The sequence below is a fragment of the Hydra vulgaris genome, chromosome 02 (genome assembly GCF_038396675.1).
Source record: "Hydra vulgaris chromosome 02, alternate assembly HydraT2T_AEP".
Classification (NCBI taxonomy): Eukaryota; Metazoa; Cnidaria; class Hydrozoa; order Anthoathecata; family Hydridae; genus Hydra; species Hydra vulgaris.
In genome coordinates, this window is record NC_088921.1 from 3,939,770 (window position 1) to 3,959,687 (window position 19,918).

At 28.4% G+C, this 19,918-nt stretch overlaps 1 protein-coding gene across 1 annotated transcript in view; it reads left to right on the plus strand.

Annotated features, from left to right (window-relative positions):
• Nucleotides 1–13,816, plus strand: part of LOC136075729 (NACHT, LRR and PYD domains-containing protein 3-like) — a 52,433-nt gene extending 38,617 nt beyond the window's left edge. Inside the window, exon 4 of the mRNA XM_065789164.1 lies at nucleotides 13,014–13,816. Coding sequence (XP_065645236.1) covers nucleotides 13,014–13,627 — 614 coding nt within the window. The 3' untranslated portion in view covers nucleotides 13,628–13,816. The remainder of the gene's footprint in view (nucleotides 1–13,013) is intronic.
• The last annotated feature ends 6,102 nt before the right edge of the window (nucleotides 13,817–19,918 follow it).

Sequence of the window (19,918 nt, forward strand, 5' to 3'; positions counted from 1 at the left end):
GCAAGACAATAACAGGTATGTTGTCCGGGTCACAAGCTGTAGAAGAGTCTAGGCAGGAAATCAATTTAGATACAGAAGCTGAAGTGATACGAATGTCAAACAATGGATCAACCTGTTTGATGGCAAAGTCAGGTAGAACGCAACTAGTGGAATCAAGAAATGACATTGATGAAAAGTTCTTAGTAAACAATTCAGCTTTATCTTTAGGTGAGGTGACAAAGTCTGAGAGGTAGAATAAAGAGAGGTAGAATAATAGATTTGCCCTTATTATTGATACTATTGAAGATTCTACAGAAGTCATGAGAACTTAATTTTTGTGATGAAATACGAAATTTCGTGACCTGAGAATAGCGGGCTTTGGCATTAGACAAAACCTTTTTCACAATGGTTTATAGCAGTAATAAACAGATGTCTGTTTTCTAAAGAATTGTTTTGCTGTTAGATATGGAAGTAATGGTTTTGATCGGCAATTGCAGCAGCACAATGTGAAGAAAACCATTGAGAAGAATTAGGCTTGACCTGGAATGGTCGAGAGGGAATAAAAGATTCCATGCCAGCCTGAATCCACGAAGTTATGTAAGAAGCACATTTCTCAGCAGGAAGACAAAAGATTTCTACCCAAGGACCATCACTTTTAAAATCACAGAAAGAGTCCCAGTCAGCTTTAAGGTAGATATAAGAGGTACAATGATATGGGGATTCAGATGACGAAGAAGAATGAGATAATAGTTTTAGAGAGATCAAACCGTGATCAGAAGCACCTAAGGGTGAATGTGGAGAAACTGAGCAGAGACTAGGACCAAAAACAATGCATAAGTCGAGTAGAGAAGGTAATTGATTCGGGTTGTCTGGAAAGCAAGTTGGAAAGTTGACTCTTTGAGTAATGGATTAAAAAAAGCAAAAGTTGAGGGCTTCAACGCCAGTAGAGTCACTGAAACTAGAGCCAAGCCATTTAATGTCATGAGCATTAAAGTCACCAATAACATTGATATTGGCTGATTTTCGAACAAATGGGTGAATTCTTGCGAATGTAAATGACCAGGCCAAGCATGTGACTATTGGAGTCATTACGAAATAAAGGAAGATAACTATCAGCGTTATGATTACAAGATGAGACAGCTGAACTCAAGTTAGTCTCACTACGAGCAAGTATGTCTGGTGAATTTTGCAAGAGATAAGACTCAACAGAAGAAAAGTTACTTCAAAGACCACGAATATTAGTGAATGATAGGTTTAGAGAACTTGGTTATGACGATGTTTTTTTGTGTTTTATAGTTTTTGGTACTTTATTCATTTTTAAATTTGATAAAGAACTTGACTCAAAGCATTGACTGTACTCAGTACACTGTTTAATAGCCCAAGCAATTGCCTCATTACTATTAAAAACCCTAAGCTGTAACAAAGGGTTACAAATGTGGCCTTGACAATGCACACCAAAAGTACAAACAAGGACACCATTTATGCTCAACATGGCACTGTTAATACTTTGATATTTTTTAGCTGGCAATGGAATCAGTCTCTCTGAGAGCTACCTCAGAGTTAGGGAAACCTGACTACCAGCCGGCCTCAGAAAAATCATAAAATTGTGCTTTAGAGCTGTGCCCGCATTAGGAGGTAAAAGAATGAGTTGCCTAGTCATAAAAACCAAGACACAAGCAAAGCCCATGCATTGAGTCAAGAAGATCCAGCATTCAACATCCTAAACTGGAAATAATGTATTAAAATTACATCTGCGTCAGCCTAATAGATGAAGAAGGGTGCGAGGCTGGTCAACAGATAGAATCTGTTTACCCCTTAAGTCTTTGCCTAGGAAACTTTGCCTACAAGACAGTAGTCGGATGCATTTAACATCTGCCCAAGATGAGTTTTTTATCAAGACACCATCTCTAGCCTTTACTCAATCAAGAGCCCCAAGGCAGGAGGTGTTTTATGTCGGAGTTGGCTTCTCCTTGTCTTTGCCTAAAAAAGTGTATCCTACAAGGCAGTCGGACATGAGACAGGTTGTATTGGGTTACATGTTACCAGTAGCATTTTAGTTGAATTTGTTCAACGATATTTTCTTTATGTGTTCCAAAATCCTGAACCAAAAAAAAACACTATGCTTATTAATTTAAGAAATATGTTGTACTTTCACTGATTACGATAAATAAATTAACAGATATTGTAAAGTGATTTTTTTGTTGATCTTTGAGATTTTTTCCAGTCATACAACAAACTTTTTACTTCATTTTGGTATCAAATGATGTTTTTATTTAAACACTGCTACTGGAGCCTTGGATCAAACAAATCCAAATCTAAAATGGTTTTCTTAAAAGATTGGGTAAAGGACTTTCGATCTTTTGTTGTAAACTAAACTAGATCCAAACAAATCAATGTAATTCAATAATATATATGCACATTTTTCTGTGGTTATTTTAGGTGCTCCAAGATCTGATGGTTACATCACCGCAGAAGGGCATTTAACTTAAAACTTTGCGCTTGCTTCATATTGAAAAAAAGCCTAGAGTAGGCATCAACCACAGATCAGTGAATGATCCAGTATTTTTTGGTGTTTGAGATAGCTAACAGACATTGCGCAAACTCAAATAATGATGCTTTGCAAAATATTGCGATGATTGGAGGCTGGGAACAAAAAGAGCCCTAAAGTTTCATCCCCTCTTGCCTAAACGTGAGGGCAGCAAGTTGATAAGATAATTTTTTTGCTAATTTTTACCAACTTTATTTTCATCTATAAGTTAAAAGCTGATTAGTATTATCTCCCAGCGTTCATAAATTGTGACCATATAAAGTATAAAAGTTACAAATTTTATATGCTCATAATTTTTGAACACTTAGAGATTGTAAAACAATACTTAAATTTTGTCGATGAATATAAATTTCGTTATGAATAGTAAAAAAATTATTTCATCAACTTCTTGCTCTCACGTTTGGGGCAGGGGGATAAAATTTTAGTGCTTATTTGTTCCCAGCCTCCATTCATTGCAACTTTTTAAAAAGCGTTATTTCTTGACATAAACATACAAATACTTCGATTTTACTCCATGTTAGCTATCTCAAATTCAAAAAATGCTGGATCCGTCACTGCTACAGATCTCATTTTTCTGAAGCAAATTTGCCTCAATTCAGCGTTTAAACGCTGCAAATGTACAATAAATATATATATATACATATAATTTTCAGCTTAAAAAGTATATTTCTTGTTTTGAGAAATAAGATTTTTAAACTCTGCTTAATAGATATACGATTTTGCTGTGAGTTCTGATGAACTGTAAGCAACTTTAAAAGATTTTAAAAGTTTCAGAATTCATTGTGTCCAAAAATTCTACGGGAGTTTCATCCGTAGGCATTTTTCAAACTATGACCTTGAATATCAAAAATTAACCAGTAGACTGGTGAAATATACAACTCAAGACCTAGTGGCTGGTCTTTATCATCAAAATCTGCTTTCAGAAGGATTTCACCTCATCTTTCTGAACTTTTCAATTCATCCATAAACACTTCACACTATATTTATCAATTCTTAACCCTTTCCCTCCTGTATGATCCTCCTGTAACCCTTTTCCTCCTGTAAACAATCACATATACTCCTCTTCTAAACTGTGATAGCAATTTTTATGTCCAAATATTTTAAGATTTAAATGTACTTTGCAGCATTTTAAAAATTTAACCTTATTAAAATAAAGCAATACCCATAAACGTAAAAAGTGTAAGTACTTCGACAAACCAATGACTCAATTAAGTAATAATAAAGTTGTAATTCTAAAACAATTTTTTGAAGTTGCTCTTTGTCTTGCAGAAAAACTGTTATCGATTTGATAACTTTGATGAATGTTATGGAAAATCACTTAGGAAGAGTGCCACCAGTTTTTTAAAATTTCCTTCGTTAATTGTTTTTAATGAATGAGTTCAATACTTTTGCAATTCTTTTGTTATTTAACTCTAACTCTTAATAATAGATTAAAAAAATTCATGATTATAATGGCTCGATAATGTAAGTGATGTAATGTAAGTAAAATATACAATATCAAAAAAAGTTTATTTTCCTTAGCTGGTGAACTCTGATAGATTTTTATATATTTTTTAAATTGGTATAGAATTCTCAACATCTTGTGAAAGTGTCTAATACAAACCGCTTTTACTGATTCTAAGAAATCAGAACTAAAAGTTAAAGCAATTTTTTTACTTTGTTTTCCATGTAACATAAGTGTAAGTAGCGTTTTGAGCAATAAGTTCACGCTCTTTTGGGCAAACTTAAAACTTTTTAGCTTATTTTGTTCATTAGACTAACAGCTTTCATATAAAATAGCTAAAAGTTTAATTTAAAGTTTAAATAACCAAATATTTGATAACGTTGTTGCGCATTTAATGTAAGTTAAATATATATTATTTTTATGTTCTTATTTTCTCATTAATAACTATAATAATAAATTAATAGTAAGGAAAATAAAATAATATGAGAAATAAATTTGTTTTTTTCAGCGCGTTTTTAAAATGCGCTATTTTTAATATATGCAAAAAATCGCGGCAAAGATATCAACAAAAAATATATGCATGGTAATAAAATTATTTAATATTTATTGATTTCTTTTAAAACAAATAATGGAGAAAAGAAAACATTCATGTTGTGAGTTTAAACAAAAATGCCTACAAAAAGAGGAACAATTGAAATTAAATCAAGCATCTTAGAAAAATTTCTATTAAAAACTCTTCATGATAAAATGCCGAAGAAAGTCCAATAGTTCAAGATCTGGTTGATTCTGGAAATGAAAGCAAACTGACTCTACTAATTCAATTGAAACTATTCAAACAATTGAAAGATTGAAACTGGTGCTACCTCAGAATGCTTTGACGATATTAGCGATTGGAAGGAAAATTTAACCAATGATTTCATACAAGATGCTGTTATAAAACGTCCTAACAGTTTCAAAGAAGATTCTTATAACTATCCAAGAAATGTTGATAATTTGAGTTTTTCAAATCATTTTTTTAACTGCATCATGGATAATGGTGAAAAAAATCATAGAACGTGGTTAGTTTATTCAAAAAAAGCTAACAAAGTTTTTTGTTTTTGTTGTAAACTTTTTTTTTTAAATCCTATTATGTTGGCTCATAATGGTGGTAATGATTGGTGCCATATTTCCATATAATTTTTAAAAGACACAAAAAAAGCCTTGATTATTTTGACTGCTACAGCAAGTGGATGGATTTAAAATATAGATTACAAAAAATCACTTTAATTGATAAAATTTTGGATAGAAACTTATTTAAAGTAGAACATTGGGACAATGTAATTAGAAGAATAATTTCCCTAACTATTATAATGGCAAAGCAAAATCTGCCATTCAGAGGCTCTTGTGAAAAAGTCTATCAAGATAATATTAGAAACTTTCTTAAAATTTTAGAATTTTTTGCTGAATTTGATCCAGTTATGGAAAAATATTTGTTGAGAGCAAAAAAAAAAAAACAAGTTTGCAAAAAAAAAGTTATTCAGAATGAACTCATTGACTTGCTTGGCATATCCATTAAATTTGAAATTTGCTCAAATGTCCAAAAGTCTGTGTATTTTTCAATTATTGTTAATTTTACACCAGACATCAGTCACCAGGAGCAAATGTCAATAATGGTTTGATAAGGTTGACGTAGAGGATAAGATTGAAATTCATATTAATTAAAGTTTTCTTGGATTTTACTTAATTGAAGGTTCGACAGGACATGACTTTTCAAATGAGATATTTGACTCCCTGGTAAAAAATAGCTTGTCAGTGGAAAACTGTAATTTTCTTGCAGGCAGCACAACATTACAATTTTAAAATCTTTCTTTTTACTCATTTAAAAAACTTTACAATAATTTTGCGTTCAATTTATACATTACAAATCACCTCAAATATGCTCATAAAAAAACCACTTATACTATATATATATTTTCTTAAGGAAACTACGTCAGTCAAAACCTCCGTACATAATTTCTCCCACGCAATTCAATTACAAAAACATAAGAGGTCAGACCTATGACAATTTTGCAAATGCGTAAGAAATGGTGAGCAAGCTTTTATTCTTAAAAAAAACAGCTGAGCGGTTTATATTCCATGCTGCAGACACACATTAAATCTGGTAGTTGTTGATTCTAAGAGATGTTCACCTAATATTTCTATGTTTTCTAATATAATTGATCAAGTTTACTTTTTTTTTCTGCTTTAACAATATGATGGTTAATTTTGCAATCAAAGTGTCAATCTTTAACAGTTAAACCATTAAGTGAGACAAGATAGGAAAGCCACATCAGCGCTATAAATACTCTTCAATTTGAAATGCCAAAAATTTATGAAGCACTGCAAGATGCAGCCAAGACTAGTAATGAAACAGTTGCAAAAACCACAGCAGCGTATGTTGAAAAGCAGTCCAAAAAAACTTTGAAAAACAGTCCAAAAGAAAAGTATAATCAAAATGTTTTATAAATAGAATATTGAATTCTATTGAACTATTGCAATTGAAGATATATTTTATGCTGCAATTGCACCTTTTAGCTTTTTATTTGATATTAAAAAGTTCTCAACAGTTAAGAAAGATGATTTAAAATTTCATTGCATCGCATTGGGAAGAAAAAAAAAGGAATCTAAAAATGGAAAAAATGATATTTCTGGCGAGGAACTAAGCTTTGAATTAACGTCTCTTTCTTTTCATTTTACTAAAAATATGGATCCTGAAAATGCTATAAAATATTTGTACACAAACGATTTGAATGAAATCCACGCAAAAGAATCTATTGCATTAAGAATTCTTCTCACATTACCAATAATAGTAGCTAGCGCTACCAAAAATTATTTAAGATCAACAATGGGTTAGGACAGGTTGAACAATCTTGCAATTTCCATTGAAAATAAACTTGTTGCTGATTTAAATATTGTAGTTATCTGGTTGAAATTTTCGAAAATGGAAGCTCCAAAAGTACTAATTTTGAAATAATTTATTTTATCGAAAAGTTTGTATTAAGTTAAGTTAAAAATATAAACTTTGATTTATTAACTTTGATTAAGGCTCATAATTTTGAAAAAAACTAGTGGAATAAGAGTTTTTGGAGCACTTAGGAACAGTCACAGAAAAGATGAGACTTAATTGAATGACGAATAACGTGAGAATGAATTTTAGTAGATGGCACAAGAGACATGAGCTCTTTAATATATGGTTTCTATGAGAGTAAAGACGTACAATAAAAAAGAATCCAAGATGATGTAAAGTAGAGGACTTAGTAAGAGTGTTATCAGAGGGTTGGGTAAGGTGTTGTCATTCATCAGTATCAGAATATCCTCAATATTGCAATAAAAATTTGCAGAAAAAAATGAAAGTTTTTAAGTGAGTTGTTTTTATAAAAAAGATGAATATTTCATTCATTGCGTTTAGAAATAGAAGGTTCACAAGTACAAATGAAACCTTCCATTCCTACCTGAATCCAAAAGAATGTTGAGGAGGCATATTTTTCATTATTAAGATGAAAAACATCTGCTGAAGTACCATTACAGTACATTAGAGTCACATAGTTGACTTAATGAATTAGAGATTGAAAAACACAAAAACAGTGACAACAGTGTTAGTTGTACTAGAGTTAAGCTATTCAGTGTGAGGAGCATTAATTTCATCATGATAATTTATCTATAACCATGTTACTTAATCAGGATTTTTTTTTTTATTAATATAATTGATTGATGTTTTCTAGTAATATATTTCTATTGACTTATATTATTTATGTTATATGAATATATAATTCTGTGACTTAATACAGAGCACAATAATTTTACTTTATGTTTTTTCTTAAGATTAATATTATTTGTTGTTATGATAGTAATGATTGCATAACTTTTTATTTATATTATATTACGCAAAATAATTTTATTTTGACTAACAACATTAAAAAAAAAAACCTGAAAAATTTAGCTTGATTGACCTACCTGTTCGAAAGTTATGATTGAATCATATCTTTTGAACAGGTCGAAATTTGAGTTTCTGGAAGATACAGTAGATTTTAATGATTTTTGACATTAGATTGTAGTAAAAAAATTATCACTTGAAATGGATTATTTGGGTCAAAAATCACAATACAAATTTTCGAGTGACCTTTTTTACTTTTTTACTAATTTGACCAAAGTTTACAAAAAAAAAAACCTCAAGTAAATAACTTTAGAATCATTTTATATCAAATCACCTAATGGCTCTGAGGTGGTACCTCAGGGTACCACCTCAGATTTACTTCAAACTTTGCCTATCCACAGATTTTATGAAAAAAACAAAATCTCAAAAAGTTCAGCTTGATTGGCCAGTATGTTTAAACGTTAAAATTGGATAAATATTGACCGAAATTGAAGCCTTTTTTTTGCTGGTTGACAAGAAACTTTTAAAACAAATTTAAACCGACATCTGTTTTTTATTTATTTTTTACTTAAAATTTATATGGCTGTCACAGTGGCCCTCAACAAAATCAAAATCAATAAAAATGTCAACGGAAACTGTTTGCAGATACTTTTAGAACTTTATGTGTATATTACAAATCTGTTGAAATAAAAAAGTCTGTTAGAATAAAAGCAGTATCACATTGTTTTAAAAAATATTTGTATATTAAATGTTGAAAAAAAACTGGATTTAAAAAGCAAATAAAAAAAAAAGAAAAGTATTATGTCTACAACTAAGTTATACAACAGCTTACATCAAACCCTCCACATATGACACATTGATGATTATATTAGTTTAGTATCGTAACTAATACTTCATATTAAGTCATTCCATAGAGAATTTTATGCTACTGAATAAAACTTTCTATGGATTGACTTTCCTGCTTGTTTAGATACAAGCACTTGTTCAATCTAATTTCAAAAAAATTTTTATACAAGATATCATTTAATTAAACCTGACATTTTCTGTCTAATTTTCTCAGACCACATTTCCCAAACCTATTCATAGTTCAAAGGTTCGGAAGCTATATCTAAATTACAGTTTATATCACAAATATGCACTTCCTCGTGTGTATCTAATCATCGGAATATTCGCAACTTAACATTATAATAGCACTATGATAAATTTCTTATTTTTGGTGACAGAAGAAATATAAAACTTGCAATGAGTGGAATGGCTGTTCATGATAAAATGTACGGAGTCCTGTAAAGTAGAAAAACAATCTTGAACTTGAAGATCTTTAATATATATATATATATATATATATATATATATATATATATATAGATATATATATATATATATATATATATCTCTGTTTGTGTGTGTGTGTGTGTGTGTGTGTGTGTGTGTGTGTGTGTGTGTGTGTGTGTGTGTGTGTGTGTGTGTGTGTGTGTGTGTGTGTATACTATATTTAAATTCAAATTAAAAGAATTTTGATTTAATTTTTTATGGGGCGATTTCGCCAATGTAAAAAGAGTTGAATATTTATGTTACTTAATAAAGTTATTTATTTAAAATTAATTCATAAAAAAATCATTTTAATCATTCAAATATACAAAATATTCTGTATAAAATCTTATTTATTCCATGTGTTTTGCCTGATTTTTTAACCTAGTAATGGACATTTACTTATTTGTAGAATCTCACAAATGTCATGAGGGAACGGCAATTTTTTGTTATTTAAATGTTATTATAAATACGCTAACTTTGTTTCGTTTAATGTAGAAATGTCATACAACAGTTGTAAAAATGTTTTGTACAATTAAGTTGATGATTTGCTTTTTTTATAGCCACTATTGTTTTGCGTAATTTTTTTTTTTTTGTTTAAAAGAGTAGTACGCTAGAGAATGTTTTTGTATTAAAACCAAATTATTGCATAACTGTTATACATTTCCACAACTAAAACCAATGAACTTAAGGACTAAAAAATTCAAGTTTTCACTGAACATTTTTATATTTTTTCTTTTTGAAAGTAATAAAGAGCTTAGAGACTAATAAATAACTTATTAATAATGATCAACTTACATTAAATAATACATCAAAATAATTTTTGACACACTTATTTAATATTAATTGGATGTATTTTTTGTATTCGTCTTTTTTTTTATACGTCCGTAATGGTCACTAAACACCCAATTACAGATAAAAATTCTGAACATCAGAAAAGCAATAATTAAAATAGTGTTTTATGTTGTTTCATTCGTCTTGCCGATTTAATTTAGGTAAATATTTTTTCGATATTTGTTATATGTAAGTTATTTTTTTAATCACTATTTGTTTGTTAATAGGTATTAATAAAGTAATTTATAATAATTTACAAATTTTTTTCTGTTATTACATAATTTTATCTATCTTCTAGTGACTTTTAAATTACAATAATGACGTAATGAATGTTTTTATTGTTTTTAAATTATTTTATTGAAACAAAAAATCTTTAAAGTGATTAGTTTATGTTATCCAATGAAAATGTCTAAATTATTAATTAACATATTTTCAAGCTTTAAACTTGATTTATAGTCATTTTATAAAATCAAATGCGATCAAAAAATTTCATCTTGAAAAGCCACATTCTTTTTTTAACGGTTGCGGTAGTTACAATTAACTACGATTTCTATTAGCAATACGGTTGTTTCGAATTTCATTTGTTTTCTTCGAATTTGTCAAAGGATTTTTTCTAGTTCTATGATCGAGTTTTTAAATATATAAAATCTCATATTGTTACCATTGTTTTTAATTAACACTGGTAACGAACTTCATAAACTTTTCAAGTCGTAAGTATACTTCAATATAAATTTATTATTTTTTTTTATTTAAAAATTTGTCTTGAAAGTAAATTTGAATTGTTTCAAAACAATAACTTACAACGATTATACGGAGTTGTTGATAACAAGCTTGTGTTTGTTTTTTTTATTAAGTAAATTATATTATAAAAATACAAAAACAAAAAGCAAAAAAAATAAGCATTGGAATTTCATAAATAATTGTAATAGTTTGATTTATACTTCAGCTTATTTTTTTAAATATATCAAAATAAAGCATGTCATACTGATTTTTCAACATAACTGAGATGTTAATCGATTGTATATTCAACAGACTTCACTTTTTTTGTTGTAAATTTCTATATCTAAGAGTTCATCTAAATAATACATTGACATTCTAGAAAGTAAATTGAAACTTTTTTTAGCTTACAACAGTTTTTATAAAACGCTGATAACCTTTTTAACTTTGGCATCTCTAAAAATAGAGATATATTAAATATTTAAAATTCATAAAAATATACTTAAAATTCATATAATAATGATTGATTAAATTATCGATTTTTATCTTATTTTTGTTCGTTGCTTTTTTCTTTACAAAAGCATTTATATATTTTTGTAGCAAGGTCTATAGTTACACGTCGTTTTTTGTGTGTGTGTAAAAAACCAAGGAAACGGGCTAGCACAAGAAAGATTTCATCATAAGAGTACCATTTTTTAAATCTTTTAAGAAAATTTAGTATTGGGCTAGATTAAAAATTTCTCAAGTTTGTTAGTATGATATACGTATTTTATTCGCAATTGAATCGCGTAAATTTCATTGCGCGTGCAAATTTAAACTCTTTAACTTGTTAAATCCCATTTAAACTTTTTTTCTCCATAAATAATGCTTTTTAATTTTCTGTTATGTTGTTAGGATAGGTAGGTGAAAAATTAGGAAATATTCCTTAAACTCTTAATTAAAAAAAGTTTCTTATTGAAAAGTAACCTAGCACTAAAAGTTTCTTAAGGTTTTGGAGCTTCTCGTACTAGTTTTTTATAAACAAGTTTATTATTCAAAAAAAAAACGTGCACCAGATGTCCAGTTTGTACATTGAAAATTTTGATTTTCTAAACAATAAGACCGTTAGGACTTCTTCGAAGGGGTCATTATAAATTACGTCATGCTATTTTTGACCGCTTTTGACCATCGCTCCATGCCCTCCTCCCTCATCACAAGATTGTAAGTCTTTAGTAACAAATCCTGTACAAGTCCTCATAAAACCACCAATTCTTTCCCCTCCTTCCTAGAGCGTGACGTAGTTTATGGAGGACCCCAAAGGAACATAAAAAAAAGGTTTTGCACTCTGCGCTTCTACGTATAAACAAGACACCATAGCATTGCAGCTCTGCTTTAACGATAAAACTGTTGTTTATTATTGCAGCTGTATCAAAAATATATTATATCATGTTTTTGTTATAAAATTTAATGCAATTTTTAAATAATATAAATAGTTCTTTAAAGAGCTTTTTTTTAAAAAAAAAGATTTCAATCAACGCCGAATTCGAATAAACAAAAATCTAAACATTTATTTAAACTCTCACTCTTTGAGTATTTAATGGTTTTTCACATAATTTATATTTCAAATATATCGACGAAGGAGATTTACAATATTAAGTTCTTTATTTGAAATTCGATTTCAAATATTCATTTCACTTCAAATCAACGTTTAAATGAAACGCGTTTTGTTTGTTGACTTGTTACATCACTTGGTTATATTTAAATCACTTTTTTAATTTGCTTTTATTAGTAATATGAATATAAGGAAGTATTTTTTTTAATTAATATTAATGATGAACTTTTTTTACATTATTTTAAATATGTTATATTTATGGTAAAACGAAGTTTAAAAAATGTGATAAAAATTATGTTTAAATTGATAAAATTAAAATATTTTTTACAATTTTAGTAAAAAATTGTTTAATTAAAAGTTTCTTTTTTTTTCTTTTTATATATAATTTTATTATTTAAACGTATATAATTTAATATTAATGTAAATACTATTATGTAATATATAATGTATTTAATTATAATATTTTTTATTGATTTTTTATTCTTTTATAACTTCTTATACGTAATATGTAAATATATTATATATATAAATATTATAATTTATTATAAAATTATGTTATAAATTTTATATTTATAAATATATGTATCATTATGTTGATTATATTTCCTTATATATATTATTCATATGTTATTAATTCCGATTATTGTTTAAATTTTTATTGATTTGTTTATTTTTATTAAATTATTGCTTTTTTCTTTAGATCGTCTACTTGAATTATCTCGTCAAAATGAAAACGATTATCATCTTGAACCTTATTACGTTAATTTATTCATTGAATGTTTTTATGAAAGTCAATCATCATTTACTGATGAAATAAAATTAATCGTCGATGAACGAAAGTGGACGATTTGGATTGAAGATGGAAAAACTTCTTACGAAACTTCTTGTGAAAATTATTTCGTAAATCATTACATTAAATCTGGAAGAAAGTTATCGTGGTTAATTGTTAATAAAAATATTTTAAGTGATGAAGAAAAAAATCTTATAATTCAATGTTCAACAAATGTTCGCAATGTTGAATTTCATTGTCCAATTAAATTCGAAGGATTGAAACCGAAAGATAAGATTGAAGTGTTGAGGATAAACATCTCAGATGATTTAAAAACGAAAAAAGATTTTGAAGAAAATTTTCTTCCGTGGATTAATCTTTGTGAAGGATTAAATCTTTGGCTTCACGACGACATCGATTTCATTGAAGAGATTTGTGAATGGATTCGTTGTTCGAATGTCAAGTGGTTGATGATCTACTACCGTGGAAAATATTTTAATAACCTCGATAAATTAAAAAACTTTATAACACAAAAAAATGTTTAATATCTTAATTAAAATATGTACAATAATTATAAAATAATAAATGAAATATTTAATATATTATTTTATAATTAAACGTTTTAAAATGTACGAATTAATTTTAATAATATTTTAAAATTTTCATTAATTTTCTAAATTATTTAAAGGATTATTTTTTATTTAAAGGATCAAAATATATTATTAATAAATAATTTTAACAATTATAATATATATAATTATTAGTTTTAATAATTATATAACTATTGTATTATTAATATATATAATTTTTATTAAATAACTTTATTAGTAATTATTCTAATATGAATATATTTTTTCAAAACCTTTTTGAAATTTTTGTTATTGTTTTTTGTTAATTATATTTTTATTTCATTGTTCATGAAATATATAATCATAATTAAGATAAATAAAAACTAGATAAATTTTTGTTATATTTTATTTAATGATTTAACTTTAAATATTTTTTAGAAGTTTTGAAACTCTCAAATTATTTGTAACGTTATGCAGAAAATTTTTCGTTTAATGTTTTTTGTATTTATTTTTATGTAATTTTATAGATATTTAATTTTGCTATGAAAAATTAAAATTATATTTGTTTTCGATTTACACAATATAAATTTATGTTTATGTCAATTATTTTCAGATGTTTAAGTTTTCGTCCATCTTTGTTTCTTTCAAAAATAATTTGTTGTCAACGTAATAATAAAATTCGAAATTTTTGTAGAATTTTTCGTCGAAGTTATTTTGTTCGAAATATAAATTTTCAATTAAATAACGTTTGTTGTTAGGCCTAATTGATAATTAATTTTTTATTTAATCTTTTTTAAATCAACAGTTATGACCATAAATAATGAGAGTCGGTTGCGGTTAAAGGTGGGGTGGTATAATAAATTATAATGGTTCCATTGAACAAGGTAATTAAAAGGGTGGGATAGGTAATTCGATTAACAGGTAGTATTAAAGGTGGTAATAATGGTGTGTTAGTTAATGGTATGAGGTAAAATAATTTTATAATTTTTGTAAATGAACAAGGTGGTACTAAGGGTGAGATGTGTACACGGGGTGATGATAAATTATAATGGTTTAATTAAACAAGATTGTTTAAAGGGTCGAATATCTGGGTCAAATAACATTTGAGTTATAAGGGTGGTAATGGTGTGTAATTGAACACAAGTGGTAATGATGTTGGTATGGGGTAAAGGGACTTTATAAGTCTTCGTAAATGACAAAATGATACGTAATAATAAACTAAGAGTAGATGGATACGTGGTTCTCAATAACAGATATTAAGGTTTGGTGGGAGCGGTATCAATGGTATATATATATTTTTTTTACTGGTAACTTTTTAATTCCGAGTTGTTCAATAACAGATATTAAAGGTTTGGTGGGAGAGGTATCAATAGCATATAATTTTTTTTTTACCGGTGACTTTAATTCCGAGTTGTTCAATAACAGATATTAAGGTTTGGTGGGAGAGGTATCAAAGGTATTTTTTTTTTTTTAACGGTGACTTTTTAATTCCGAGTTGTTCAATATTGGGGTTTTAAGTGACAAAAAAAAATCTTTGTAAATGAAAATAATGATATTTTTTTTTAGTTTCTAGGCTTCTTTATAGGATTCGTTAACTTTAAAGGATAAAATTTCGATTATATAGGAATAAACTTTACGATTTTCTTATTGTTTACAAAATTCGGATCGATCGTTGCTAATAAATGATGCCGTTGTTTTTCAATACTCTTTAAATTTAATACCGTGTTTTCATAACGCAATGTGAATTATAAATCAGAAGTAGCAATTGCATTGATAAAGTATTTTAATATATGACAAGAGCATTCATAAGACAATGTGTTATGTGATGATGAATCTCCTGATATAAAACTTTATAAACGTGCAGTTTAATAACGATATTTATTTTTGCTCCCATTTAACAATAATCTGAAAACAATTTATTTTCATCAATTTTATCAAAAAATATTTTTTCTGTCAATCTATTTTTTTTTTAAAAAAAACTAAAATACTTATGTTACAATTACAATTTATGATTATAAGATTTAAATTTTATACAAAAATGTTACTTTAGTGATTTTAAAAAATCGTTAACATTTGTATCTGCATCAGAAAGTTTATAACACCAGTTGTCTGTATTCTTTTGTCTTCTTAAAAATTGCTAAAACAAATAATTGGTATTGTTAATTACTACAATTATCAGCAATAATCTGCGCAAAATACTCTTCTGAATGCAAATTTACCACATCAATATAGTGATTTAGAATCATTTTTTAAATCGAAAGTTTCTTGCATGTCAATTATGACATAAATAAAATAGTAATTTCCGAGTTTTTTATTATTTACTTAAGTCAAAAAATTTAGATTGCTAAAAACTACCCATAAATCTACTTAAAATTACTTTAAATTTTTTTTAGTTTGGTTTATTCATGGTCAACAAAATTTACAAGTTGTTGACAAAGCGCGGCACACCAGGTCTCTCTATTATGAAAATACAGTTTTTCGATTTCAGCTAAAGTGAAGATGCCAGAGCAGAGAAAGTTCATGTTTGAAATTGTTCAAGTACTTTGCCTCCACCGCATTTTCAGTTACGTAATTCCATGATTTTACAACACGGTTGGTGAGGTAGTTGTTTTTTTCAGCTCAGTTTTGAACAAGTTGTACTTTTAGTTGTTTAGTGTGTCCTTGTGGCCAAATGCTGTACTTTAAAGATTTGATATTTCGTTAAAGTTGTGGGACCTGGAAGTTAACTTTGTCGATTTTGCTCATGATTTTATATTGCTCGATAAAGTCTCTTCTTACTCATCGTTCAGTTAGTGTTTTCTGGTTAAGGCTTAAATGTCTCTGAGTATACGGAAGATGTTTTAAGGTGGCAATATGTTTTGTGGCTTGCTCGAGTTTGGCTATGTCTTGAGCTAAAAACGATGACTTGTACTGCAAAATTGTAGATGCGGGCGAACGTACGAAAAATACAGTGTGCGCTATAATGCAGAACTTCAACCTCGAAAAGTCTTCTTGAGCCTGCCAAGCACTTGGTTGCCAGCTGATGCAGCCACGCAGATTTGTTTTTAACTTTTAGACGCTAGTCATAAAAAGGCCTTGGTCTCGTTCAGATGACGTGCACGATAGCTGATGCAGTTGGCCTACCAAGTTATTACTTGTATAAATTGCATTCAATTTTTGTTGTTGCTGCGCCCAGTGTGCATGACTTTGTCATGGTTTAATTCGACGACTTCAATTATTTTACAGTTGCCTGCATACATTATAAAGTGGTGTCCTATTTTGTTTGCCAAATTGTTTCTCCACGCAACGGCCTTGTTCGTCAAGTTTCGTGTTTCGGAGTTATAGAGTTGAGAGAGGGTTATAACCACAATTATATAGCCTCCTCGTCTGTAGTGGTCTTCTGGGACTTGGGGAAATAAATTAACAAAAAAAATAAAAAATAATAAAAAATCGTATATGTAGATAAGGAAAAGAAGTAGCCCAAGAACAGATTCATGTGGCAAACCGCTAGATACTGTTTTCCAATCGAATTTATTGTTTTCAATGGCTACATGTTGTAGGAGGTTGGTTGGCCAGCTCTTGATCCATTTATGCAAGTTTTCGGACACTCCATAGGGTTTGAGATTATGCAGCAGACGACGGTGCGTTACTTTATCGAATGCTTTATCAAAGTCTGTGAATAAGATATCGGTTGCAAGCAACTTCAGTCAGGCTGTCGGTAGTTTCAAGTTGGTTTGTGACGCAACCTTTTCCCTTTCAGAACCCGTGTCGAGCAGAGCTGATGAGTTTATTTTTTTCAAGTGGTCAGTAATGTGTCTGTGTACAATTCATTCCATTACCTTGCGAGGGACAGAAGTGCGTGAGATAGGTCGATAGTTTGAGGAGAAATTGCAATTAAACAACTTAGGTGGTTTCTATGTGATCAAAACTTTTTATTTATTAATTTTTTCAAAAGTAGGTACAGAATGTGTAAAAAAAAATATTTTTTCGAACTCCAAAAATATATTGATGATCACATAGAAGCCTATAGAGTCAAAATAACCCCAAAAAATAGTGTTTACTCGAAACAAAATTTATTAAAAGATTTTGCTTCTAGTAAAAGTTATGCTTCAAAACAACTGTATTTTCGAAAAATCTGCTATTAGGCCTCTAATATTAGTTCCCTAACCACGACTTACAAAAAATAAACTTATTTGAAAAAAACTCAGGCATTAGCAGTACACTGGATGAATAAGCCCAAAAATTTCAAGTTATCACTATTAATTCAACATTTATGATGTTTTTCGTGAGACAATTTTCTTGAAAAACGGTTTGGTAGAAAATCAAAAAGCAAGAAAGTAAATTTGTTTTTAAAACTAAAATCCTCCTTTTAATTAAGTTTCTCCTCCCTCTTTATCTCTTTGTTCAATAAACCCTTCTTGATGGCTTTTAGTTTGTTTTTTTTTGCTTTAGTCTTACCTGATGTTGTAATAAGTAAAATTTGGATGCTGTGTCGGTTCATTTTTTCAGATATAATATTAAAATAGACACCGGTCTGTATTCCAAGTTTTTTATATAATTTTTTTTTTATAAAATTGACCTTCGTTGAATTGGAGAATAGAGAGAATTAGAAAAGTTGGTACACTGATGAAGGATAGCTATTCTTCATCATTGTACCAACTATTGTACCTAACCACTTTTTCATAGTGTAAACTTTTTCATTGACTTCTTCGAATGGCAATACCATAATAATTTGTTATTAAATTGATGGAATTGTTTGTCAATTTTCCTTTTTCACCAAATGGTGATGAGGTATTTTTATATTCTTGTACTAGTATTCTAATTCGAGAACCTTTTCGTCTGTTTACATGTTCAATACATTCAAGTTTAACAGGTGTAATACCAAACTGTGCTTCGTAGGGTTTGAAGTAAACAACTTCTTTGTAAGAAACTGTGTCTATATCTCTAAGATACTCATTATAAACTAGTTTATTTCGACTCACAGATTGCTGAAATATATTAATAGCACCTGAGGATTCCATTGCTCCTGATGACTTTTGATGTTAATTTTACAATTATGTGCAACATTAAAATTTGTGTATTCTATTGTCCCTTTTTGTCCACCTCATATTATACACTGCCTGCAATGTTTTGATAAAACAATAACATCCAAACACTTTCCTTTGCTTACTGCTGCCACTACAACGTTTAACGAGGAGTGTCCTCTTTTTTGCCAAGTTCCATCAATCAATAAACGGCAAGAATGCATACATGGGGCAATTTCTTCCATTTTTCTTTCATTTGCATACTTTCTAGTGCAGAATTTTCGTATGCAGAAAATAACTTATTATTAGTATTTCTAAAGGAAGTATTAAATGTTGAGTGCATATTCATACACCGTACAAATGTTTTAATCGATTTGTGCTCTTTACCAATTTCTCGAAATGCCATAACCAATCGAACATTAATTTCACTTGGTTTACAACCATACATTTTTTCAGAAGCACTAAAAGTTGAAGTATACTTGTGACTTTTATTTTTACATTTTCTACAAAAGTAAACAATTTTATGAGAAAATTCCTTTTTATCATCCAAACTATTAGATATTGTGACATTGGCTTCCCCACATTCTTGACATTTGTTTCTTACTTCTATCATTTCCATAAGTATTTTAAAATTTATAAATAAAAAATAATCATCACTACTTCCAGAATGTTCAGCTGGTTTAATGGTAAATTTTTTTTAGTGATATTTTCAATATTTACATTTTTTTTTATTTCCATTGATACCACATTTATTATTTACAATATGTACAGATTTTTTACAACCACGAGCCCCAACACCCTTTCTTGATGACTTTCTTTTGTTATTTCAAAAGTTTCCCATATTAAATCTTTATTATTTTACTAGAATCTAGCTAAAATGATAAATAATTTCTACAAAACACATAAGAAAACAGCAAAAAATAAAAAAAGTTATTATAAAAAAGCCTGCATACTGTTTGCACTTTGCAACAGCATAACTTAAAATTATTAAATATTTAACAACTTGGACGTGCAAGGCAACATTAGAATAGCAAAAGAGATGTACTAGTTTAAGTTTTAAGGTACATTTAAGATAATAACTAAAAAAATAAAACGGTTGCTATGGCTGTTGCTAGGCACTAAAATTATACCATCCTGTATAAAATAGTAAATATTGTTAAAAGCATAAACAAACAGAAAGAACGTTATATTTTACATTAGAATATCTTTTTTGCCAAAAAATCAATTTTTGAAAAAATTTTGACTTTTGATTATGAAGAAACCA